At 44.1% G+C, this 27,184-nt stretch overlaps 1 protein-coding gene across 5 annotated transcripts; it reads left to right on the top strand.

Annotated features, from left to right (window-relative positions):
* Window positions 1-1,750: 1,750 nt before the first annotated feature.
* Window positions 1,751-26,868, top strand: prodh2 (proline dehydrogenase 2). Of its 5 annotated transcripts, none has more exons than XM_052478381.1 (11): window positions 1,751-1,835; window positions 7,643-8,087; window positions 8,705-8,895; window positions 11,252-11,378; window positions 12,087-12,158; window positions 14,883-14,963; window positions 17,124-17,267; window positions 20,620-20,786; window positions 25,616-25,726; window positions 25,877-25,965; window positions 26,644-26,868. In XM_052478381.1, exons 2-11 carry the CDS (start codon window positions 7,857-7,859, stop codon window positions 26,823-26,825), a joined length of 1,395 nt encoding a protein of 464 aa, XP_052334341.1. In that variant the 5' UTR covers window positions 1,751-1,835; window positions 7,643-7,856; the 3' UTR covers window positions 26,826-26,868. The 5 variants fall into 5 exon arrangements, with proteins under 5 accessions (XP_052334341.1, XP_052334343.1, XP_052334344.1 ...); XM_052478382.1 differs by having other exon boundaries at window positions 1,775-1,835; window positions 7,646-8,087; XM_052478383.1 differs by lacking the exon at window positions 12,087-12,158.
* The last annotated feature ends 316 nt before the right edge of the window (window positions 26,869-27,184 follow it).

The raw sequence follows: 27,184 nt of genomic DNA, 5'->3' as shown, positions 1-27,184 counted from the left end.
TACACGCTTTGACTGATTCTTTATGACCATTGTAACATCAAAAACATTGTCAAGTAATGGTAATGACTACAGCATCTAGTGTATGTGTACACACACACATTGTCAAGTAATGGTAACGACTACAGCATCTAGTGTATGTATACACACACACAAACATTGTCAAGTAATAGTAACGACTACAGCATCTAGTGTATGTACACACACACACATTGTCAAGTAATGGTAATGACTACAGCATCTAGTGTATGTACAGTATGGATGCAGGAGTTATTTTAGTGGATGAATGTGAGCAAGCTTACAGGGGCTTTTTGAAGTGATTGTCAATCAGATGAAAACACGACTGGTTATGTTAATGCCAGTCCATTTTAAAAGTTAAATGACAAATCTTTACTATTAGGTCCTGATATCCTATTCAATTAATGGAGTTTCTGTGTAATTCTATGTTTAGGCCCCCTCCCCAAAAAATTGGTGCACGCGCAAAGTAAGAAATGTTCTGTACCGGGAAATTAAATATACTTTCACTCCTGAACCGGTGCAAACACATCAAAGGCTGTTGAATGGTGGTGCATTATGGGGAAACATGTCGTTCAGTACGAACTGTCATGGAACATAGCAAACTTTGAGGTGAACTGAACACACACCACTATTCAAGGCAGTTGAGTTAATATTTTCCTCTGGGACAGTTAGCTTGGTCTACTTTGTGGCAAAGTATTTTTCCTCCAACTCCTCTAAACTACTATCTGTTTAACACCTGTCCCTTTCTCTCTGCCATTTCTGGGTAATTCTAACATCTGGTTTTCCCAACATCCTCTATGATCTATTGGTCAAGTTCCTTCCCGACTACTGTAGTCGGGCATCAAATTGCTGTGTCATTATGAAGTGGTAGCTGATAAGTTAAACACCTACCCAAGCATTGTGAGTTCTAGGTGGGGTCTGCAATGTTGACAGGCAGGAACGCCATCTTTAATTTATTTTGGGTGGTTGCCATTCTCTTGGTCTGGGAAAGGGGGGACAGAGGAGAAGTTGGGGTTTGGCAAAAGGTTGAAAAGAGTTGAGTTGGTCCAAAATGAGCAGAGAGGAGAAAATACCTGGCTTATACAATATGAATAAAACAGCATATTGCCACAAGCGGTATAGCTACACAAATGGCCTATGAGATTTTGAATGATTTCCTGTTAAGTTAATCGAGGTCAAAGATTTTTATATTGGTTGTTGTCGAGTCAATTATACAGTGTCAATTTGATCAATTTTCAAAAATGTATGTAGCAATCACAGATTGCAACTTTTAGTTACTGTTGTGGTTAATAACTGGAGTAACAATGCACTTTGAGAAAAGCATTTATCTTCATAGAAAACCAGTGAGTAGAAACACGTGGGTTCATTTTTGGATGTCAATTTCATTGGGGTTACTCCTCAGCTGGGAAACTAGTGCTGTTTTAATTCATTAAAAGCTCTGAAATCTTTCACTTGTCTGTCTGAGATGGAACTACTACTTCAATTGATTTGTAAGGTATTGCCGATACTTAGGATGCAACGTGGGCTTGACAGTACCTCTACAACCATTGATTTGTAAGGTATTGCCGATACTTAGGATCCAACGTGGGCTTGACACTGATTTCAAAGGGCTTGACAATTACAATTTGGATCCAACGTGGACTTGACACCAATTATTTGTGCTCTCCGAGGTGAACCTGATGTTTACTCAAGTTAGCCACTCATTAACTGGCTAGTTACCCAATAAATGGTACAACACGTCTGTGTCCACCCCCATAGAGCCTCCCTCTAGATGAAATGTGTCAATCGACTGGTGACAGACCGTGTACTCTGGACATATGGTAAGGGTTCCTTTGCTTTTTCTGTTTTGGTCTTAATTAGCGATGGGCACCTATAAAAATATATATTTATTTCGATTTGCATTTTATTGATACAATATTGATATTGGTTTTATTAAAAATACAATTTTATAGTATATAGACATTCGCATATCAAATTTCCCTTTAAATCAACGGTGGCAGTGCAACTAAGATAATACCTCATAAAAATGTCAAATTCTTACATTTTGTTTGAGTTCTACTGTTATACAAAATATGCATTTTTCTACCGAGTGACATGCCTAAAAGTGTTTTTTTTAAACATTTTTTCAATTTAGTGTGTTTTCATCCACAAGTTTCAAATCATAACATTGCTGAATTAATGTTAATATTTTTTTTATGTTCAAGTGTTGCAAATGTCCCATTTAGCATCACTAATAACCCTGCTATTGGGGTCATTTGTAACATCCAGACTTTTTGGATTAAGACAGAAATGTAAAAATTCCACATTTAGCACATGTGTCTAAAATATATTAATAGTTAGCAGGTGAAATAAATGTAAGTTGCCTTTGTGAAATGTACAACTCTTTACATCAAACAGTGTTAGAATAAATATTTGAATAAACTCCAAAATGTGTTACAATTGTCCCCGGTCTCCCCTACTGAAACGGTGCAGGTTACACTGTTAACAATTTAGAAAACAGTTTCTCCTTCATCTGGACATGGTGTCGTGTGGTTTACTCCACAACGATAAAATTGTCTTTTTGCAGTTCAACACACTACTATGTACAGTATATGGACATCAGGTTTTTATCTTATTACTCGCCTGATGTTCAAGTGCAATCTTACTGCTCCGAATCAGCAAAATGGTGCAACAAAAACCACAAACATGTCATACATTGAGTAATACTTCTTAGTAAGTCAGCATCACTTAAATAGTGTTCATGGGAATTTACAGCAGAGGGCTGGAGGGGAGGACAGTATAAGGAGGGAGAGAATGGAGGCATACAGAGTAGGGGATAGTGGGGTAAGTTGATCCAAAGGGTTAGTTGAGCCACACCTTGTTTCTCGGAAACGATACGCAAATATTTAGGAAGAGGTAATCATTTCATTTGAAGTCTGTGAAGTAAGAAACCACATAGAAAACTGTGGTTAGCAACCTAGGTCCAAAAAAAACAGATTTCACAAAGTCCAACTCATTTGTTATAGGTTTCATCTAAACCAAAGTAGAAGATTATTTTATACATCAATTGGGGTCTCTATAAGCTACAATATGACGCCATAAAACAGGGGTGTCAAACTCGTTCCATGCAGGGCCTAGTGTCTGAGGGGAGTTCCTGCAGACACTCCATGGGATGAGTTGGACATGTGTGCCCTAAACCTAGCATGAAAGTGCATATTTGCAGCTATGTGGGCTAATCTAGTCAAAATGTTTGCTTTGGGGTATGTTTGCTTTGATTACATCGTCAGTTTTATGCATAATATGCATAGTAATTTTTCAATGTGTCATACATATGAATGCAAAATTGCATTGTTACAGAGCAGACCTCATCATGCCCCATGTATACAAATGTAAAGCAAGCAGGGGTCGAGCCCCCCTCGAGGTTCTTAACAGAGCAGCCAAGGAAATGAGAGAAGAAGAAACCCATTTGAGCAGAAGCAAGGGTTGAAAAAAACAGACTGACACTGAAGAGGTACATTGACAAAAAATGTAAAGAAAAAGTACCTGTGTGAAAGAGAGGCTATGATAGAGTAGCACAGGTCTTATCTGATGACATGGAGTCTGAGCTTGCTAAACATATCACGAATTTCGCAGACCAGTTTCAATGGTCTTTGTAGCCTCAAACGCAGAGATCTTGCCTATGAATTGGCACATCGAAACAATGTCCCTTCCCCAGACAATTGGTCAAGAAATGGAAGGGTAAGTAATATTGAACAGAGAAATCTACAAGTAACTGACAAGATAAGGGCAACACTTGAGTAAATGAGGGTTCTGGCGGCTCTGTTATGGTACGGGGTGGATTTTCCTGTCATGGTTTAGGTCCACTCAACCCCTTAGTGGGCAAGGTAAATGTCAGTAAATACACAGTCATTCTGAGGGATCACATTCAACCTGTGGTAAATCATCTCTATCCTGATGGGAGCGGATGACAATTCGCCCATCCACAGGGCTCGAGTAGTCACTGAATGGTTTGATGGGCATGAAAACCATGTAAACCATATGCAATGGCTGTCTCAGTCTCCAGATCTCAACCCAATTCAACATTTATGCAAGATTCTGGAGCGGCGTGAGGAGATGGCTGCCGTTTTACGATCTCCTAACCAATTGACTCTGTACTGGTACTCCCTGTATATATCCTCCACATTGACTCTGTACCGTAACACCCTGTATATAGCCTCCACATTGACTCTGTACCGTAACACCCTGTATATATCCTCCACATTGACTCTGTATCGTAACACCCTGTATATAGCCTCCACATTGACTCTGTCCCGTAACACCCTGTATATAGCCTCCACATTGACTCTGTACCGTAACACCCTGTATATAGCCTCCACATTGACTCTGTATCGTAACACCCTGTATATATCCTCCACATTGACTCTGTACCGTAACACCCTGTATATAGCCTCCACATTGACTCTGTCCCGTAACACCCTGTATATAGCCTCCACATTGACTCTGTATCGTAACACCCTGTATATATCCTCCACATTGACTCTGTACCGTAACACCCTGTATATAGCCTCCACATTGACTCTGTATTGTAACACCCTGTATATATCCTCCACATTGACTCTGTATCATAACACCCTGTATATATCCTCCACATTGACTCTGTACCGTAACACCCTGTATATAGCCTCCACATTGACTCTGTCCCGTAACACCCTGTATATAGCCTCCACATTGACTCTGTATCGTAACACCCTGTATATATCCTCCACATTGACTCTGTACCGTAACACCCTGTATATAGCCTCCACATTGACTCTGTATTGTAACACCCTGTATATATCCTCCACATTGACTCTGTATCGTAACACCCTGTATATAGCCTCCACATTGACTCTGTATTGTAACACCCTGTATATATCCTCCACATTGACTCTGTACCGTAACACCCTGTATATAGCCTCCACATTGACTCTGTCCCGTAACACCCTGTATATATCCTCCACATTGACTCTGTACCGTAACACCCTGTATATAGCCTCCACATTGACTCTGTTGTAACACCCTGTATATAGCCTCCACATTGACTCTGTATCGTAACACCCTGTATATATCCTCCACATTGACTCTGTACCGTAACACCCTGTATATAGCCTCCACATTGACTCTGTATTGTAACACCCTGTATATGTGGTCCTTCTTGAGCTCAGTTGGTAGAGCATGGCCTTGTATAGCCTCCAGGGTAGTGACTCTGTATCGGGACCACCCCCGTGAATGTATCCTCCACATTGACTGTAAGTAACACCCTGTATAAAGCCTCCTAAATGGCTCTATATTATTATTATTATATATCCTCCACATTGACTCTGTATCATAACACCCTGTATATAGCCTCCACATTGACTCTGTACCGTAACACCCTGTATATATCCTCCACATTGACTCTGTACCGTAACACCCTGTATATAGCCTCCACATTGACTCTGTACCGTAACACCCTGTATATATCCTCCACATTGACTCTGTACCGTAACACCCTGTATATAGCCTCCACATTGACTCTGTACCGTAACACCCTGTATATAGCCTCCACATTGACTCTGTACCGTAACACCCTGTATATAGCCTCCACATTGACTCTGTACCGTAACACCCTGTATATAGCCTCCACATTGACTCTGTACCGTAACACCCTGTATACAGCCTCGCTTGTTATTTTACTGCTGCTGTTTAATTAATTGTTACTTTTATTTAAAAAAAAAATCTTAACATGTATTTTTTCTTAACCAACAATACTTTAAGAAGTTTTAAAGGCCTGTAAGTAAGCATTTCACAGTAAGGTTGTATTCTGTTGTATTCTGTGCATGTGACAAATACAATTCGATTTGATTTGACAGTGTTTTCCACCACAATCAACAAAACACCAAATGATGGAATTTCTCTCTGAAGAATGGTGCCGCATCCCTCCAATAGTGTTCCAGACATGAATCTATGCCACGGCGCATTGAAGCTGCTCCGGTGGTCCAAAGACACTTTATGTTGGTGTTTCCATTATTTTGGCAGTTACCTGTCTATCTCAATGTAGACATACATTTAAGAAATACAATATACCACACCCCACTCCGTTAATTAAACTTTTACCTACTAGCACCAACACTCACTTACCCCAAGGCGCTCAACTTACCCTGTCCTCATACTCAATTTACCCCATATCCGGGGTAAGTTGTGCCAGGAGATCACTTTTTTTGGACAAGCTATGTTTTCAAAACTTTTATGTTTAAATTCATTCAGATTTTTTCCAGGGATTCACAACATCCTGAAAAATATGTAGATATCTTTTTTTTTTATAGAAAGAATACAATATTTCCCTTGACCTGAATGTAAAGAATGGTTCAACTTCATATTTGGAGAGAAACAGAGAGACATCCTTTGATGACCTATCAGCAGGCAATTAAGTATGATAAGTTGAGAGCCTGTGAGAAGGTCTGGGAGAGAGTTTTGTGCATGAAGGTGTCATGATACTGATGATTTTGTCGCCACAGATGCTTTGTTTACGTTTCTACCGTTGTGGCTAGAGGGAGTAGGGCTACCGCTCTATCTAGTGATCGTGTTGAGGACAACAGCTGTTGACAAATGTAGCATTGTAGCTAATCCTAAAGGTGTCCTCATGCTTCCTAGTCAAAACAGTTCAGTAGAGTTTGTGCATATATTATGACGACATTTTGTGACATTTTTGTTAGTTTTGGACTTCAGTGAGGGTATTTTCGACTGTTCAGGCGCTCAACATTTTTTTCTGGAGGCAATCTGAAAGTCTACGCCCCTTTGTCGGTGATTGGTCAACAGTAGAGATTCTTCAATCAAGGCTTTGTTGTCATTCAATGAGAGAGAACTCATTTTCATGGACATTTTTCATTGAAAAATAATGCACCAAACATCTTAGTAAGATCGCCTCGGCAAAAACGTCAAAATTCATTTCTTGAGTTATGTTAGATTAGTTGTGCGGAAGTGTATACTGGCTACGGTGTCTCAAAATGGGAAAACAGTACTATTGACGTTTTTTTCTCGTTTCTCAAGCGAAGGGCTTGGTTTGGTTCGGCTTTCCGAGTTCAGCCAGGCGCCAGCTGAACTGAAGCATGCTGACGCCTTAACCGCAACCCTTTTCCTTACCTTAACCTCATTCTCCTAACCTGCCATGTTCATTCACCTAACCTACCACGTTAATCATCCTAACCTGCTATGTAAACAAACCATCTGTGGTGACAAATATTTTCTGTATCACCAGACTGGACTTCATTTATGCTTTTTACATAAAACTTCGTTATGCCTTGCTCATATCGATGTCAAACATTATCGATATTGGTGCCCACCACTAATCTCTATCAGAGCAATTCATATTTGTGGCTTAGTTTACTCGCATTTGGGGAAATTAACAGTTAACTTAATAGGCATGGATTTCTAATAATGTACAATTGTCAAAGTTTTAATTCAAGTGGAAAGTAAATGTAATGCGTGTATGGAGGGATACTCATTATCAGCCTCTTGGATAAAAATGGTGAATTGCTGTACAGTAATGATGGTCAATGTTTACTTGTACTGTATTTCTCTTTCTCTGTATGTGTTGACATGTTCTCTACCCCTCATTCTTCTCTTTCAGCAGGTTCTCAGCTGAGGGTATCTTCACTTGTTTATGAATGTGTGACCCTGTCAGACTGCTGAACAAGCGGTCAAGGCAAAGGGAGTCTACACAACTACGCAAGCAAGGAAAGTAAACACACCACAGACACACACACACACATATTAACAGGCACATTGTTCATATACACACATCTACACAGACGTCGGGTCCATCCAGAAGCCCTCCATCAGCGATGATGAGGTCTCCACTGCTTCGCCCATCATTGCATCACTTCCTGTCGCTGAGGCTGTTGGGAACTGCGGCCCCAAAGGCGGTGGAGCGGGTGGCAGCGGACGCCCTCCCCGTGGCGTTGAACTTTGAGGACCCCAGCGCCTTCAGGGTAAAGAGCTTTGGGGAACTGCTCCGAGCATTAGGGGTGTTCCAACTCTGCTCTGTCCCAGTGCTGGTCAACAACTGTGGGAAGGTGAGATACTGGGAGGGAGGGAGGGAGGGAGGGGAGAAGAGATATACACTACATGAGCAGTATAAACCAGGGAACCAGAGAGAGAGGAATTGAGGGCAATGAGTGAGTGGTGAAGTGAGTGAATGAGTGAGTGTCACTACTTTTGACACCTGCTCATAGGGCTCAAGGTCAAAGGTTGTGCATTATATAGGGAATAGAGTGCCATTTGGAACTCAATCAGTAAGCGAGTGAGTGCAGACAGTCAAATGCTTACACTGTTGCACTCAATGTGTCTGTCAATGTATAAAGGTCAAGTATGCTTGCCCGTCTCGGTTTCCCTCCCTGTCAATCAGAGCCCACTCTTTCTCTGCCTCTCATACTCCGTATTTATTTTTTATATCCCTCTCTCTTTACCTCTAGCCAAAATTATATCTTTATTTGTACCTGACTCACTCACTCGCTCTCCCCTTTCCTATAATTTTGACTCACTCATCATCCCTTTCTTTCTTTCTTTCTTTCTTTCTTTCTTTCTTTTTTCTTTTTTTCTTTCTTTCTTTCTTTCTTTCTTTCTTTCTTTCTTTCTTTCTTTCTTTCTTTCTTTCTTTCTTTCTTTCTCTGTCTCTTCTTCCCACTCTCAGCTCATGTCTGTAGCGCGGACTCTGCTCGGGAAAAGGGGGTTTGCCCTGTTCCTGCGGCCCTCTGTATATGCTCAGTTTGTGGCCGGGGAGAGCGAGGGCGAGATCACCCATTCCATGGAGAAGATGAGCTCCCTGGGACTCCGCCCCATGCTGGCTGTGCCCATTGAAGAGGACCTGGGAGAGAGCACTGGGTTAGACAACATATTTCTAGGTTAAACCCCTTTCCACACTAGCGTGCTAAACTGTACTTCTGGGCTTGGAAGTTAGTTTAACTATTGTGGATCAAATCAAATTGTATTAGTCACAAGCGCAGAATACAACAGGTGAAATTCTTACTTACAATCCCCTAACCAACAATGCAGTTTGCAATGCAAATTGGAGATTGGAATGGGTCTATTGCAAATTGGAGTGGGTCTATGGTTTCTAGGATAATGGTGTTGATGTGAGCCATGCCCTGCCTTTCAAAGCACTTCATGGTTACAGACGTGAGTGATATGGGTCGGTAGTCATTTAGGCAGGTTACCTTAGTGTTCTTGGGAACAGGGACTATGGTGGTCTGCTTGAACCATGTTGGTATTACAGACTCGGACAGGGAGATGTTGAAAATAAAATATGAGTGAAGGCAGTTGCCAGTTGGTCAGCGCATGCTCGCAGTACACGTCCATGTTTCGGTGTTATTTGCCTCGAAGCGAGCAAAGAAGTAGTTTAGCTCATCTGGTAGACTCGTGTCACTGGGCAGCTCGCGGCTGTGCTTCCCTTTGGTTTGCAAGCCCTGCCATATCTGAGGAGCGTCGGAGCCGGTGTAGAACGATTCAATCTTAGTCCTGTATTCATGCTTTGCCTGTTTGATGGTTCGTCGGAGGGCATAGTGGGATTACTTATAAGCTTCCGGGTTAGGGTCCCGCTCCTTGAAAGCGGCAGCTCTTTTCTTTAGCTCAGTGCAGATGTTGGGGTATGTACGTACGGTCACTGTGGGGACGACATCATCGATGCACTTATTGATGAAGCCAATGACTGATGTGGTGTACTCCTCAATGCCATCGGAAGAATCCCGGAACATAATCCAGTCTGTGCTAGAAAAACAGTCCTGTAGCTTAGCATCTTTTTCATCTGACCACTTTTTTATAGACCAAGTCACTGATGCTTCCTGCTTTTTTTTTTCTTCTTCTTGTAAGCAGGAATCAGGAGGATAGAATTATGATCAGATTTGCCAAATGGAGGGTGGAGCTTTTAACGCGTCTCTGTGTGTGGAGTAAAGTTGGCGGAATACAGCTCATTGAGTGCGGTTTTAGTGCCAGCATCGGTCTGTGGTGCTATGTAAACAGCTACGAAAAATACAGATGAAAACTCTCTAGGTATACACTGTGGTCTACAGCTTATCATGAGATTTATTTAAAAAAAATATTTAACCTTTATTTGACTAGGCAAGTCAGTTAAGAACATTTTTTTATTTACAATGACGACCTAGGAAGAGATACTCTACCTCAGGTGAGCAAAGCCTTAAGACTTCTTTAGATATTGTGCATCAGCTGTTGTTTACATATATGCAGTCCGCCACCCCTTGTCTTACCAGACAGAGGCTGCTGTTCTATCCTGCCGATACAGTGTATAACCAGCCAGCTGTATGTTGATAATGTCGTCGTTCAGCCACGACTCCATGAAACATAAGATATTACAGTTGTTAATGTCCCGTTGGTAGTTTAATCTTCCTTGTCGATTTTATTTTCATTAGCTAGAAGAACGGAAGGTTTATTCGATCGCACACAAATTCTCAGAAGGCAGCTTGACCTTCGTCCTCTTTTTCTCCATTGTCTCTTCACACAAATGACGGGGATTTGGGCCTGTTCCCGGGAAAGTAGTATGTCGTTCAAGTTGGGCTCTTCAGACTCGTTAAATGAAGAAAAAAAAAGTCTGCCAGTTCGTGGTGAGTTATCGCTGTTCTGATGTCCAGAAGTTATTTTCGGTCATAAGAGACGGTAGCAGCAACATTATGTACAAAATAAGAAAGATATGTAACCAGGCTCAGTTCAGTTTGGCTCAGTGGTGTGAAAAAGGTTTTATGCTGGCAATGCTCGGCTACCATACGCAGTGCAATTACATGGGTTTCATGCAGCACTTTACATAAATTGATGATAAAGATCTATTTCACTTTTTTCAATGTTTGTTTTCATTCAGAAATATTGAAGGGCTTCCAGAGTAGCGCAGCGCTCTAAGGCAATACATCGCAGTGTTTGAGGCGTCACTACAGACCCGGGTTCGATCCCGGGCTATGTCGCAGCCGGCCACAACCGGGAGACCCATGAGGTGGCGCACAATTGGCATCGTCCTTATTAGGGGAGGTTTTGGCTGGCCGGGATGTCCTTGTCCCATCGTGCTCTAGCGATTCCTTGTGGTGGGAGTTGCAGTGTTGAGACAAGACTGTAACTACCAATTGGATATAACGAAATTGGGGAGAAAAGGGGCAAAACAAAATCCAAATAATAATTTTAAAAAATATGGAATAACTTTCAGTCTGAATGCATGTGGTCAAATATCAATTGTCAACAGGGAGCGACGGTACAACGACAACCTGGCGTCCATGTTGGAATGCGTCGACATGTCCCATAGCAATGCATGGAGCAAAGATCCCATGATGCAGCTGAAGATCACTGCCTTGCTCAGTCCAGAGCTGTGTGTAAGTGTATGACTTACTTGACTAAAACCCTTTTACTCTGCGAGGAGCATAGTTCATGCTTTTTTGGTTTGTTAAGTTGATTTCTTCCATCTTTTTGTAAGTGAATGCCTTTCTATTGAAACAATCTTTCTCCATTGTGTGTAATCATGGTATTAATTAGACCTTTGAAGACTAAATCATTTTAATTGTACTATCCTGCAGGGTTGGGGTCAATTCCATTTCAATACAGTTCCACATTTCCCACATTTTAATCATAGAAAATCCTTGAGGAGAATTGGAATTTCAGTTTACATCCAGAATTGAATTTAAATGGAATATACCCCAACCCTGCTGTCTTCCTGCCCTTATGAAATATATTGTTTAAGCAATAAACACTACATTCCTGTGTAGCCTGAGTGCCCGTCTGTTTGTGCTATCATACCAACTTCTTGTTGTCGTGACACACAATGTTTACCTTGACAAGGACTGAAATTGTAAGCGCACAAACAGGTCTGGGACCAGTCTAGCTTTTCTGTATAACTAGCTCTCTATTATTTATTAACAATATCATCCAATATAGGGACCTAGGATCAGGTCCTCCCTGTCCATAATAATATAATTCAATATGATCTAAGAGGGCAAAACCGATCCTGAATCAGCAATCCGACTCTGAGGCACTTGATAAATGCGGGCCCAGATCTCTGTTGACACGTTTCCCTTTGTACTTAGGTGAAGCTTTCAACCCTGCTCTCAGAACAACAGTATGACCTAGACCTCCTAGTCAGAGCCATGGACGGAGAGGTGGGTGAGCCATTTTGTGAGATGTTCAGATGCCTCTCTATGAGTCTAGAGCAGTGGTTCCCAAACTTTTCATAGTCCCGTACCCCTTCAAACATTCAACCTCCAGCTGCATACCCCCTCTCGCACCAGGGTCAGCGCACTCTCAAATGTTGTTTTTTTCATCATTGTAAGCCTACGACACACACTATACGCTACATGTATTTCTGTACAGCACTAAATAATAAATATCAGCTGATGTAAAAAGGGATATATAAATACATTTGATTTGAAATTTGATTTGATTTATTCAACATAAGAATGACTGTGAGTTTTTGTCACAACCCGGCTAGTGGGAAGTGACAAAGAGCTCTTCTAGGACAAGAGCACAAATAATAATATAATAATAATTGATAATTTTGCACTTTATTTAACCATCTTACATATGAAACCTAATTTCTTCATCGAAAATGGTGAATAACTCACCACAGGTTAATGAGAAGGGTGTGCTTAAAAGGATCGACATAACTATGCAATGTTGGGTTGTATTGGAGAGAGTCTCAGTCTTCAATCATTTTCCACACACAGTCTTGTGTCTGTATTTAATTTTCATGCTAGTGAGGGCAGAGAATCCACCCTCATATAGGTACAGTGGTTTGTGAAAGTATTCACCCCCCTTGGCATTTTTCCTATTTTGTTGCCTTACAACCTGGAATTAAAATTAATTTTGGGGGGGTTTGTATCGTTTGATTTACACAACATGCCTACCACTTTTCTTGTGACACAAACAAGAAATAAGACACAAAAACAGAAAACTTGAGCGTTTATAACTATTCACCCCCCCCAAAGTCAATACTTTGTAGAGCCATCTTTTGCAGCAATTACAGCTGGAAGTCTCTTGGGGTATGTCTCTATCAGCTTGGCACATCTAGTCACTGGGATTTTTGCCCATTCTTCAAGGCAAAACTGCTCCAGCTCCTTCAAAATGGATGGGTTCCGCTGGTGTACAGCAATCTTTAAGTCATACCACAGATTCTCAAGGTAGGATACTCTGAGCGCAGCCCAATCCAGAAATCTGGCAGTGGTTTCTGATTTTCACAGAACCGCTTGTTGCAATTTCGATGAGGCTCTCTTGTTCAGTGGACTGGAGGCAGGGCATGAAAGGGATAATGAATCCAGTTGTTTGTGTCATCCGTTTCGGGAAAGTACCTGCGTAATTGCGCACCCATCTCACTCAGGTGCTTTGCTATATCCCATTTGACATTGTCCGTAAACTTGAGGTAATTTGCACACAAAAAATCGTACAAAGATGGAAAGACCTGTGTGTTGTCCTTGTTAATGCAGACAGAAAAGAGCTCCAACTTCTTAATCAGAGCCTCAATTTTGTCCCGCACATTGAATATAGTTGCGGAGAGTCCCTGTAAATCCTAGATTCAGATCATTCAGGCGAGAAAAAACATCACCCAGATAGGCCAGTCATGTGAGAAACTCATCATCATGCAAACGGTTAGACAAGTGAAAATTATGGTCAGTAAAGAAAACTTTGAGCTTGTCTCACAATTTAAAAAAAACGTGTCAATGCTTTGCACCTTGATAACTAGTGCACTTCTGTATGTTGATACACATCTTGACCACCAAAGTCCATTGCAAAACTGTCCAGTGCTTTAAAAATATCCTCTCCTGTTGTCCTGGTTTCCAGTGGTTTGCAGAAGAGGATGTCTTCCTTAATTGACCCCCCATGAATGTAACGGACATGTACCAGGAGCTGTGCCAGGCCCACCTCGTCTGTTGACTTATCCAGCTGTAGCGCATAGAATTCACTGGCTTGTATACGACGCAGTAATTGTTTCAGAACATCTCCTGCCATGTCACTGGTGAAACTGTGTTGTTTGATGAAGTCATTGTCTGTATAGTTTTATGGGCCTTTTTTCCCCAGCATTATCCCAGCCATATATGTGGCAGCAGGAAGAATGAAGTCCTCCACAATAGCATGGGTCTTGCCTGTCTTAGCCACTTGGTAACTCACCATATAAGACGCTTCTAGCCCCTTCTTATCAATGGTATCTGTTGCTTTTATACATGTCTTACTACTCAAACGTTGTCTTAATTCTCACTCAAAAAACTCCTGTGGCTTATTTTTCAAATTGGTCTGTTTTGTTTCTAAATGTCTGCTTAAGAGTGAAGGTTTCATCGAGTTCTAAGATAGTACTTTTGGACATATAACACACTGTGGTTGAGGAAAGGCACTACTCCCAATACAAGTGAACCCCAATCAATGTAGTTCTCATCATATTTGCGTCTTCGATGGTCCAACGTCCCTGTCTGTTGTTCGGTGCTTTCCTGGGTAAGGGGGCAGTAGCTCTTCGGATGCATCAGATTCACAACTGTCAGTGTCCATGCTAGCTGGACTAACACCGAATGTAGAATTACTGATGCTAGCATTGGATGTGCTTGTGGAAGCAGAACAACTTCTGTCGTCGACAGGTGCAGGTGTGGTACTGCTGGTAGTAGCAGTACTACCAGTAGAGCTGTTATGTGTCTCTATGGACACGGGCCTTACTAAATGGACAGTTTGAAAATGTGAAAAAAAAGTAGATTTTTAAAATTTTTCTTTTTATTATGTGTATCACATAGTATCACTTTTTATTTGGCGTACACCCGACTGCATTGTGCACCCCACCCCCCCTAGTTTGGGAATACCTGGTCTAGAGTGATGACTGATCCACTGTCTGGTTCTGTTTCTCACAGCCAATCAGCTTCCCCGGTTTACAGGAGAGCGAGAACACACATTTCCTGTGCGGCCTTCAGAGGCTCAACAAAGTGGGAGAGGTATGGAGAGAAAAAAATATGCATTTTCATAAATTTACAATTTACAGACAGATTATTTCACTTTTAATTCACTGTATCACAATTCCAGTGGGTCAGAAGTTTACATACAGTAAGTTGACTGTGCCTTTAAATAGCTTGGGAAATTCCAGAAAATGATGTCATGGCTTTACAAGCTTCTGATAGGCTAATTGACATCATTTGAGTCAATTGGAGGTGTACCTGTGGATGTATTTCAAGACCTACCTTCAAACTCAGTGCCTCTTAGCTTGACATCATGGGAAAATCAAAAGAAATCAGCCAAGACCTCAGAAAAAAATTGTAGACCTCCACAAGTCTGGTTCATCCTTGGGAGCAATTTCCAAACGCCTGAAAATACCACGTTAATCTGTACAAACAATAGTACTCAAGTATAAACACCATGGGACCACGCAGCCGTCATACCACTCAGGAAGGAGACACGTTCTGTCTCTTAGAGATTAACATACTTTGGTGCAAAAAGTGCAAATCAATCCCAGAACAACAGCAAAGGACCTTGTGAAGATGCTGGAGGAAACAGGTACAAACGTATCTATATCCACAGTAAAACGAGTCTTATATCGACATAACCTGAAAGGCCGTTCAGCAAGGAAGAAGCCACTGCTCCAAAACCGACATAAAAAAGCCAGTCTACCTACGGTTTGCAACTGCACACGGGGACAAAGATCATTCTTTTTGGAGAAATGTCCTCTGGTCTGATGAAACAAAAATAGAACTGTTTAGCCATAGTGACCATTGTCATGTTTGGAGGAAAAAGGGAGATGCTTGCAAGCCGAATAACACCATCCCAACCGTGAAGCACGGGGTGGCAGCATCATGTTGTGGGGGTGCTTTGCTGCAGGAGGGACTGGTGCACAAAATAGATGGCTTCATGAGGGAGGAAAATTATTTGGAGATATTGAAGCAACATCTCAAGACATCAGTCAGGAAGTTAAAGCTGGGTCCCAAATGGATCTTCCAAATGGAGAATGACCCCAAGCATAAAGTTGTGTCAAAATGGCTTAAGGACAACAAAGTCAAGGTATTGGAGTGGCCATCACAAAGCCCTGACCTCAATTCCATAGAAAATTTGTGGGCAGAACTGAAAAAGCGTGTGCGAGCAAGGAGGCCTACAAACACCCAACTTGTTGTGGGAAGCTTGTGGAAGGCTACCCAAAATGTTTGACCCAAGTTAAACAATTTAAAGGCAATGCTACCAAATACTAATTGAGTGTATGTAAACTTCTGACCCACTGGGAATGTGATGAAATAAATAAAAGCTGAAATAAATCATTCTCTCTACTATTATTCTGACATTTCACATTCTTAAAATAAAGTGGTGATCCTAACTGACCTAAGACAAGGAATGTTTACTTAGATTAAATGTCGGGATTTGTGAAAAACAGATTGAATGTATTTGGCTAAGCTGTATGTAAACTTCCAATTTCAACTGTAACTGCCAAAATAATGGAAACACTTGAGTACAAGGGGTCACTGAATGGTTTGATAAGCATTAAAATAATGTAAATCATATGCCATGGTTGTCTCAGTTATCAGATCTCAACCCAAATTGAACACTTATTCTGGAGCGGAGTCTGAGACTGTATTTTTTTTACCACCATCAACAAAACACCAAATGAAAGAATTTCTCATGGAAGAATGGTGTCGCATCCCTCCAATCGAGTTCCAGACACTAGTAGAATCTAATACAAGGTGCATCGCAGCTGCTCTGGCTAATGGTGGCACAACACCCTATTAAGACACTTTATGTTGGTGTTTCCTTTATTTGGGCAGTTACATGTATGTAACTACTCATTAATAGCTGTAGTTACAACATTGTATTCACATGTACTAACATACTATCTGCTTTGTAATTACATGGTCATGGTCTCCAACCCTGTTCCTGGAGAGTTTACCGTCCTGTAGGTTTTCACGCCAACCCTAATCTAGCATACCTGATTCTAATAATTAGCTGGTTGATCAACTGAATCAGGTTAATTACAACTGGGGTTGGATTGAAAACCTACAGGACGGTAGCTCTCCAGGAACAGGGTTGGGGAGCCCTGGCCTACACATTATAGACGTAAGAATCACTTTAGGTGAAGTGTTACCAAAGTTCCATTGCTGTATGTGTTTCATTCTCAGGCCAGTGCCAACAAAGTGCGAGTTCTGGTCGACGCAGAGTATACATACATGAACCCCGCCCTCTCACTCGTCACCATGGCCATGATGAAGAAGTTCAACCAAGATGGCGCCTGGATCTGGAACACCTACCAGTGTTACCTTAAGGTAGTCTAGTTTTCAGACTTACAGTGCATTTGGAAAGGATTCAGACCCCTTCACATTTTCCAGATTTCGTTCGATTACAGCCTTATTGGAAGAAGTGGAAGAAGTAGAATTTGAACCTACACATAATACCCCGTAATGACAAAGCAAACAGGTTTTTTGACATTTTTGCAAATGTATTAAAAATAAAATACATAAATACCTTATTTACATAAGTATTCAGACCCTTTGCTCTGAGACTCAAAATTGAGTACAGTACAGATGTTTCTACAACTTAATTGGAGTCCACCTGTGGTAAATTCAATTGACTGGATATGATTTGGAAAGGCACACACCTGTCTATATAAGGTCCAACAGTTGGCAGTGCATGTCAGAACAAAAACCAAGTCATGAGGTCAAAGGAATTGTCCATAGAGCAGCAAGACAGGATTATGTCGAGGCACAGATCTGGGGAAGTGTACCAAAACATTTCTGCAGCATTGAAGGTCCCCAAGAACACAGTGGCCTCCATCATTCTTAAATGGAAGAAGCTTTGTAACCACCAGACTCTCCCTAGAGCTGGCCGTACGACCAAACTGAGCGATCAGGGAGAAGGGCCTTGGTTGGGGAGGTGACCAAGAACCTGATCACTCTGACAAAGCTCCAGAGTTCCTCTGTGGAGATTGAAGAACCTTCCAGAAGGACAACCATCTTTGAAGCACTCCACCAATCAGGCTTTTATGGTAAAGTGGATTGACGGAAGCCACTCCTCAGTAAAAGGCACATGACAGCCCACTTGGACTTTGCCAAAAATGCACCTAAAGGATTCTCAGACCATGAGAAACAAGATTCTCTGGTCTGATGAAACCAAGATTGAACTCTTTGGCCTGAATGTCAAGCATCAACTCTGGAGGAAACCAGGCACCGCTCATCACCTGGCCAATACCATCCCTACGGTGAACCATGGTGGTGGCAGCATCACGCTGTGGGGATTTATTTCAGCGGCAGGGACTGGGAGACTAGTCAGTGTGGAGGGAAAGATGAATGGAGCAAAGTACAGAGAGATCCTTGATGAAAACCTGCTCCAGAGTGCTCAGGAGGTCGGACTGGGCCGAAGGTTCACATTCCAACAGGGGCTGGGCCCAAAGCACACAGCCAAGAGAACGCAGTAGTGGCTTTGGGACAAGTCTCTGAATGTCCTTGAGGGGCCCAGCCAGAGCCCGGACTTGAACCCGATTGAACATCTCTGGAGAGACCTGAAAATAGCTGTGCAGCGACACTCCCCTCCAACCTGACAGAGCTTGAGAGGATCTGCAGAAGAGAATGGGAGAAACTCCCCAAATACAGGTGTGCCAAGCTTTTAGCATCATACCCAAAAAGACTTGAGACTGTAATCACTGCTAAAGGTTCTTCAACAAAGTACTGAGTAAAGTGTCTGAATACTTATCCACATGTGATTTTTTTGGGGGGGCGGGGTTATCTTAAAACCGCTTTTGTTTCTTCATTATGGTGTACTGCGTGTAGATTGATGAGGATTAAAAACAAAACAATTTTAGAATAAAACTGTAACGTAACAAAACATGGAAAAGTCGAGGGGTCTGAATACTTTCCCAATGCTCTGTTTACAGTTGAAGTCTGAAGTTTACATACACCTTAGCCAAATACTTTAAACTCAGTCTTTCACAATTCCTGACATGTAGTCCTAGGAAAAATTCCCTGTTTTAGGTCTGTTATGCTCACCACTTTATTTTAAGAATGTGAAAAGTCAGAATAATTAGTAGAGAGAATGATTTATTTCAGCTTTTATTTATTTCATCACATTCCCAGTGGGTCAGAAGTTTACATACACTCAATTAGTATTTGGTAGCATTGCCTTTAAATTGTTTAACTTGGGTCAAACGTTTCGGGTAGCCTTCCACAAGCTTCCCACAACAAGTTTGGCCCATTCCTTCTGACAGAGCTGGTGTAACTGAGTCAGATTTGTAGGCCTCCTTGCTCGCACACTCTTTTTCAGTTCTGCCCACAAATGTTCTATGGGATTGAGGTCAGGGCTTTGTGATGGCCACTCCAATACCTTGACATTGTTGTCCTTAAGCCATTTGCGACCAAGCTTGAACTTCCTGACTGATGTCTTGAGATGTTGCTTCAATATATCCACATAATTTTCCATCCTCATGATGCCATCTATTTTGTGAAGTGCACCAGTCCCTCCTGTAGCAAAGCACCCCACAACACGATGCTGCCACTCCCGTGCTTCACAGTTGGGATGGTGTTCTTCAGCTTGCAAGCCTCTCCCCTTTTCCTCCAAACATAACGATGGGCATTATGACCAAACAGTTCTATTTTTGTACCATCAGACCAGAGGGCATTTCTCCAAAAAGTACTATCTTTGTCCCCATGTGCAGTTGCAAACCGTAGTCTGGCTTTTTTATTGCGGTTTTGGAGCAGTGGCTTCTTCCTTGCTGAGCGGCCTTTCAGGTTATGTCGATATAGGACTTGTTTTACTGTGTATATAGATATTTTTGTACCTGTTTCCTCCAGCATCCTCATAAGGTCCTTTGCTGTTGTTCTGGGATTGATTTGCACTTTTTTCACCAAAGTACGTTCATCTCTAGGAGACAGAACACGTCTCCTTCCTGAGTGGTATGACGGCTGCGTGGACCCATGGTGTTTATACTTGCATACTAATGTTTGTACAGATGAACGTGGTACCTTCAGCCGTTTGGAAATTGCTCCCAAGGATCAACCAGACTTGTGGAGGTCTACCATTTATTTTCTGAGATCTTGGCTGATTTATTTAGATTTTCCCATGATGTCAAGCAAAGAGGCACTGAGTTTGATGGTAGGCCTTGAAATACATCCACAGGTACACCTCCAATTGAATCAAATTATGTCAATTATTCTTATTAATTATTATTATTATCAGAAGCTTGTAAAGCCATGACAACATTTTTCATTTCCCAAGCTGTTTAAAGGCACAGTCAACTTAGTGTATGTAAACTTCTGACCCACTGCAATTGTGATACAGTGAATTATAAGTGAAATAATCTGTCTGTAAACAATTGTTGAAAAATGACTTGTGTCATGCACAAAGTAGATGTCCTAACCAACTTGCCAGAACTATAGCTTGTTAACAAGAAATTTGTGGTGTGGTTTAAAAACGAGTTTTAATGACTCCAACCTTTTAATGACCTTTTACTCACGTTTCACCATGTGTTTTTCCTATAAAATGTAATTGTGCTTGTGGTTAATACAATACCTGCAAATTTGTCCTCTCTCTTTCTCCCCCCCTCTCTCTCTCTGTGTCTCTCTCTCTCTGTTTCGCCCTTCATTACTTTACTCTGATTCTCCCCCCTCTATCTTCCTTTCCCTTCAGGAATCGCGGTCTCTCCTGCTCGAGGACGTCCGCCTGTCCATCAGCGAGTCCTTCTGTCTGGGCGTGAAGCTTGTGAGAGGGGCGTACATGGACAAAGAAAGGAAACTGGCCAATAGTGAGGGGTGTTCAGAACCTGTTCACGAATCCTGGGAGCACACCAATGACAGGTAACTCTCTTGTGCATGTCGGTTTTTGGGGTGACGAAAGATGTTATATTACGGAGTGGTGCTCCCGACGTTCAAATAACCAATGTCCAAATTATCAATTATTTCTCCTCAAGTCTGCACCTGTGTACACTCCTCCCCATGCATTAAACCATTGGTGCGGTGCGGTGCTTAATTTGTAAATGGGGAGGTCCCGGGAACACATAGTGAGCGCGAGAGGGGTGGGGGGTATCTGGAGGGCTCTGAGGTTCCGGGACCACATAGTGAGCGCGAGAGGGGTGGGGGGTATCTGGAGGGCTCTGAGGTTCCGGGACCACATAGTGAGCGCGAGTGGGGTGGGGGGTATCTGGAGGGCTCTGAGGTTCCGGGACCACATAGTGAGCGCGAGAGGGGTGGGGGGTATCTGGAGGGCTCTGAGGTTCCGGGACCACATAGTGAGCGCGAGAGGGGTGGGGGTATCTGGAGGGCTCTGAGGTTCCGGGACCACATAGTGAGCGCGAGAGGGGTGGGGGTATCTGGAGGGCTCTGAGGTTCCGGGAACACATAGTGAGCGCGAGAGGGGTGGGGGGTATCTGGAGGGCTCTGAGGTTCCGGGAACACATAGTGAGCGAGAGGGGTGGGGGTATCTGGAGGGCTCTGAGGTTCCGGGAACACATAGTGAGCGCGAGAGGGGTGGGGGGTATCTGGAGGGCTCTGAGGTTCCGGGACCACATAGTGAGCGCGAGAGGGGTGGGGGTATCTGGAGGGCTCTGAGGTTCCGGGACACATAGTGAGCGCGAGAGGGGTGGGGGGTATCTGGAGGGCTCTGAGGTTCCGGGACCACATAGTGAGCGCGAGAGGGGTGGGGGTATCTGGAGGGCTCTGAGGTTCCGGGACCACATAGTGAGCGCGAGAGGGGTGGGGGTATCTGGAGGGCTCTGAGGTTCCGGGACCACATAGTGAGCGCGAGAGGGGTGGGGGGTATCTGGAGGGCTCTGAGGTTCCGGGACCACATAGTGAGCGCGAGAGGGGTGGGGGTATCTGGAGGGCTCTGAGGTTCCGGGACCACATAGTGAGCGCGAGAGGGGTGGGGGGTATCTGGAGGGCTCTGAGGTTCCGGGACCACATAGTGAGCGAGAGGGGGGGGGGTATCTGGAGGGCTCTGAGGTTCCGGGAACACATAGTGAGCGCGAGAGGGGTGGGGGTATCTGGAGGGCTCTGAGGTTCCGGGAACACATAGTGAGCGCGAGAGGGGTGGGGGTATCTGGAGGGCTCTGAGGTTCCGGGACCACATAGTGAGCGCGAGAGGGTGGGGGGTATCTGGAGGGCTCTGAGGTTCCGGGACCACATAGTGAGCGCGAGAGGGGTGGGGGTATCTGGAGGGCTCTGAGGTTCCGGGACCACATAGTGAGCGCGAGAGGGGTGGGGGGGGTATCTGGAGGGCTCTGAGGTTCCGGGACCACATAGTGAGCGCGAGAGGGGTGGGGGGTATCTGGAGGGCTCTGAGGTTCCGGGAACACATAGTGAGCGCGAGAGGGGTGGGGGGTATCTGGAGGGCTCTGAGGTTCCGGGAACACATAGTGAGCGCGAGAGGGGTGGGGGGTATCTGGAGGGCTCTGAGGTTCCGGGACCACATAGTGAGCGCGAGAGGGGTGGGGGGTATCTGGAGGGCTCTGAGGTTCCGGGACCACATAGTGAGCGCGAGAGGGGTGGGGGGTATCTGGAGGGCTCTGAGGTTCCGGGACCACATAGTGAGCGCGAGAGGGGTGGGGGGTATCTGGAGGGCTCTGAGGTTCCGGGACCACATAGTGAGCGCGAGAGGGGTGGGGGTATCTGGAGGGCTCTGAGGTTCCGGGACCACATAGTGAGCGCGAGAGGGGTGGGGGGTATCTGGAGGGCTCTGAGGTTCCGGGAACACATAGTGAGCGCGAGAGGGGTGGGGGTATCTGGAGGGCTCTGATGTTCCGGGAACACATAGTGAGCGCGAGAGGGGTGGGGGGTATCTGGAGGGCTCTGAGGTTCCGGGACCACATAGTGAGCGCGAGAGGGGTGGGGGGTATCTGGAGGGCTCTGAGGTTCCGGGACCACATAGTGAGCGCGAGAGGGGTGGGGGGTATCTGGAGGGCTCTGAGGTTCCGGGACCACTTTGAGGAAAAAAGTGTCAAACACAACATGGCAGCGTAGCAGATAGAGAACACATCCAAGTAGCCTACTGTCTATTGTGGTGAAACGGACACGTGCTGAAAGTCCGTGTTGCCCAGCAACAGCCCCAAAACATCACTGCTTGGAGGAATGGGCCAAAATACCAGCGACAGTGTGTGAGAACCTTGTGAAGACTTCCAGAAAACGTTTCACCTCATTGTCATTGCCAACAAAGGTTATATAACAAAGTATTGAGATAAACTTTTGTTATTGACCAAATACTTATTTTCCACCATAATCTGCAAATAAATTCTTAAAAAATCCTACAATGTGATTTTCTGGATTTTTTACTCTCATTTTGATCGTCATAGTTGAAGTGTACCTATGATGAAAATTACAGGCCTCCCTCATCTTTTTAAGTGGGAGAACTTGCACAATTGGTGGCTGACTAAATACTTTTTTTGCCCCACTCTATGTCTCACAAAGACATGGCGGTTGATACCAAAAATCTCAAATTTGGACAGATTTCCACCGGTCTAATGTCCGTTGCTCGTGTTTCTTGTCCCAAGCAAGTCTCTTCTTATTATTGGTGTACCTTAGTAGTGGTTTCTTTGCAGCAATTCGACCATGAAGGCCTGATTCACGTAGTCTCCTCTGAACAGTTGATGTTGAGATGTTCTCTCCATAATATGGACTTGGTCTTTTAACAAATAGGGCTATCTTCTGTATACCACCCCTACCTTGTCACAACAAAACTGAATGGCTCAAATGCATTAAGAAGGAAAGAAATACCACAAATGAACTTTTAACAAGGCACACCTGTTAATTGAAATGCTTTCCAGATGACTACTGAATGAAGCTGGTTGAGAGAATGCCAAGAGTGTGCGCAAAACTGTCATCAAGGCAAAGGGTAGCTACTTTGAAGTATCTCAAATATGAAATATATTTGATTTGTTTAACACTTTTTTGGTTACTACATGATTCCATATGTGTTATTTCATAGTTTTGATTTCATCACTATTTTTCTACAAAGTAGAAAATAGTAAAAATACAGAAAAGCCCTTGAATGAGTAGGTGTGTCCAAACTTTTGACTGGTACTGTACGTTTGCTTGTTCTTGAACTGCAAATTGCACCTCCTCCGAGCACTTTGTCGGTGGATGCACTGCCCCCAACTCTCCGCCTCCCTCGCCCACTGAGTCTGACTCGCTAGTAGGCCTACGAGCTAGTGGAGGTGCCGGTGGTGATGCTGAACTGCCGGGATTAGCAGCGCTGCTAGCTAAGGCATCGCCATTAGGTGGCTAAGCTAAGGCATCGCCATAAAGTGGCTAAGCTAAGGCATCGCCACTGACAGTTCTCTGGGTTCGATTCAACATCTTTCTCTGAATTTCTGGACTTGAAAAATGTCATCAAACTCGATTGCCTTGTCTTATCCATTTTCGGTTTGGCTTTCCTACAATTCAAATTCAGTAGGGAGATGACTAGCCTAGGCTACGTAATGTGATCACGTAGGAATCTCTTCACTAGCTGACCACCACTACCAAGACCTGTGTCAAGATCAGTTACTAACCCCACCGGCCCTCCCAATAACCTCTATGTACAAATAAGAGAGCATGTCTGAGATCAGTGTGGCAGGATAGGATGATGGGATGATGACACAGAAGCTTTTACATAATGGTCTTTCTGGGGGGTGGGAGAAATAACGAGGAGGTATCTTGATTCGAATTTTATTAGAATGTCTACAGTGCGAAAAGCGACACAATAAATAAATCCTCGAGAGCTTCCGGATCATATCAAATAGGTGCCGGAACAAACAAAGTCAGATCAGAGAGGTGCTGGATCCTGTTCCTGGCAGTATCCGTCTCAAATTAAGAACTGGATTGGTGTAAGCCTGGACTATTTGTTGTTTTCAATTTACATCATTTCCATAAATATTCAGACCCTTTACTCAATACTTTGTTGAAGCACTTTTGGCAGCAATTACAGTTTATGCCCAGCCGGCTTGCTCTGCTCCCGTGTCTCTGCCGTCAGGCTCGCCCAGGTGGGACGCCGGGTGGCGCCTCTAGAGGGTGGGGTACTGTCATGCCTGCTCCCGCTCTCCCTCCTTGGCGCAGGCTCCCCAGCATTACGCATTCCTGCCTTTCCCAGTCACGAGCATCTGCGCTCATTGGACTCACCTGGACTCAATCATCTGTGTCATTACCTTCCCTTACATCTGTCCGGTTCCCCGCTCTGTTCCCGGCTGCAGCATTAGTTGTCATATGTCCTTGTTTACCCGTGTGCTGGCACTGTTCCTGTTTTGCTACCTGTCTGTTCCGTATTAAATGTCAGCGCCCCGTACCTGCTTCGAATCTCCAGCGCCGGCCCTTACACACAGAGCATGACGCTGCCACCACCATGCTACCGGATCAAGGCAAATTGGTGCCGGAACAAACCAAGTCAAATCTGAGTGGTGCCGGATCCTGTTCCGGCAGGAATTAAGCACTGGATTGGCCTGGACTAGAGGGAGTTTCCACCATTTTATAACATTTTTTTCTTTGGAAATCCATGACACAGGAGTGAACATTTCTCGAAAAAAAGATTGATTTTTGGGAATGTTTTTAACCATGAATGTTTTTGTTATGATGTGTTCATTGAGAAATATCATTGATATGATAATGCCATGTCACAACATGCCATTGTGTCTCTCCATAATGTTGCTGTGCTCCTGCAGTTACAACGGCTCGTTGGACATCCTGCTGGAGCTCATCTCCCGGGACCCTCAGCGCTATCGGATCATCGTCGCCACGCACAACGAGGAGTCCGTCAGGCGTGCAGTTCAACGGTAAGATTCACAAATGTTTTACCTCAAATTTAGAGATATTCCTGTCCATTTTGGCTCAAGAGCACCCCCAGAGGTAAAAGTTATGTAAAGCCTCTAATGCAGCACATGCATTACATGACATTGAATTGGTATTGTGACATCTGTCCTAAGGATGGGAGAGCTGGGAATGGACAAAGATGGTGGATCTGTGTGTTTTGGTCAACTGTTGGGGATGTGTGACCATGTGTCTCTCACTCTCGGTAAGGTTCCTTTCTCCCTTCAAATGCAACTTGTATTCAAGTGTATCGTCAAGGAAACTCAAGTCCCTATTCTGCATTTCCTTGCTTAGCTACACAGATGAAGGTAGTGTTGTGCATAATATTTACTTTTTTCTTCCCATATCCATCTTTCCTTGTTTCTCTGCCTCTCTTTATCCTTTCCTCTCCTCTCTGTCTCCTCTCCCCCACCCATCCTCTCTAACCTCTCCCTCTTCCACTCCTCTCTGTCTCCTCTCCCCCACCCATCCTCTCTAACCTCTCCCTCTTCCTCTCCTCTCTGTCTCCTCTCCCCCACCCATCCTCTCTAACCTCTCCCTCTTCCTCTCCTCTCTGTCTCCTCTCCCCCACCCATCCTCTCTAACCTCTCCCTCTTCCTCTCCTCTCTGTCTCCTCTCCCCCACCCATCCTCTCTAACCTCTCCCTCTTCCTCTCCTCTCTGTCTCCTCTCCCCCACCCATCCTCTCTAACCTCTCCCTCTTCACTTCCTTGTCCTTTCTCTGTCCCTCTCTCCTGCCTCTGTCTCTCTCTTTCTCCTGTCCTCCCACTGTCCCCTCAACCCCCTCTCTTTATCTCCTTGTCCGTTCTCTCTGTCTTTCTCTGTCCTTTGCTGTCTCTTTTTCTCCACCTCTCCCCCTTTTTGATCCTATCTCCTCCCCCTAGCCCAGCAGGGTTACTTGGTGTACAAGTCAGTGCCGTATGGCTCGGTGGACAACACCCTGCCCTACCTGGTGCGCCGTGCCCAGGAGAACCGTACCGTGCTGCAGGGCATCCGCAAGGAGAGAGACCTCCTGAGACTGGAGCTCCACAGGAGGCTGCGGCAGGGGCTCAGACAGGGAAGCTAGGGGTAGGGATGACGGGGAAGCTAGGGGTAGGGATGACAGGGAAGCAGGGAAGGGGTAGGGATGACGGGGAAGCTAGGGGTAGGGGTAGGGATGACAGGGAAGCTAGGGGTATGGACTAGGGGTAGGAACGGGAAGCTAGGGGTATGACAGGGAAGCATGACAGATGGATGAACGACGGGGAAGCATGGATGGTGTGGGCTAAATTTGCATTAAAGACAGTCAATTCAGGAAGTAAACTGAAACACGTATTCAATCATTTAAAAAAGGCCATCTACTTTTTACTGATTTCTCAATAAAGGTTAATTAAGCAAATTATGTCAAAAGTGTTTCAATTGTTTAATTTTTAAAATTTAAAACAC

The sequence above is a fragment of the Oncorhynchus keta genome, chromosome 24 (genome assembly GCF_023373465.1).
Source record: "Oncorhynchus keta strain PuntledgeMale-10-30-2019 chromosome 24, Oket_V2, whole genome shotgun sequence".
NCBI lineage: Eukaryota > Metazoa > Chordata > Actinopteri > Salmoniformes > Salmonidae > Oncorhynchus > Oncorhynchus keta.
This window is presented reverse-complemented; position numbering and strand designations above follow the sequence as displayed.

Bases quoted from the DNA above. Each gene is read 5' to 3' on its own strand.
- prodh2 (XM_052478381.1), top strand. From the start codon at position 7,857: ATGATGAGGTCTCCACTGCTTCGCCCATCATTGCATCACTTCCTGTCG. The intron at 14,964-17,123 runs GTATGGAGAGAA...TTTCATTCTCAG, and splicing joins GGCTCAACAAAGTGGGAGAG to GCCAGTGCCAACAAAGTGCG. The intron at 20,787-25,615 runs GTAACTCTCTTG...GTGCTCCTGCAG, and splicing joins TGGGAGCACACCAATGACAG to TTACAACGGCTCGTTGGACA.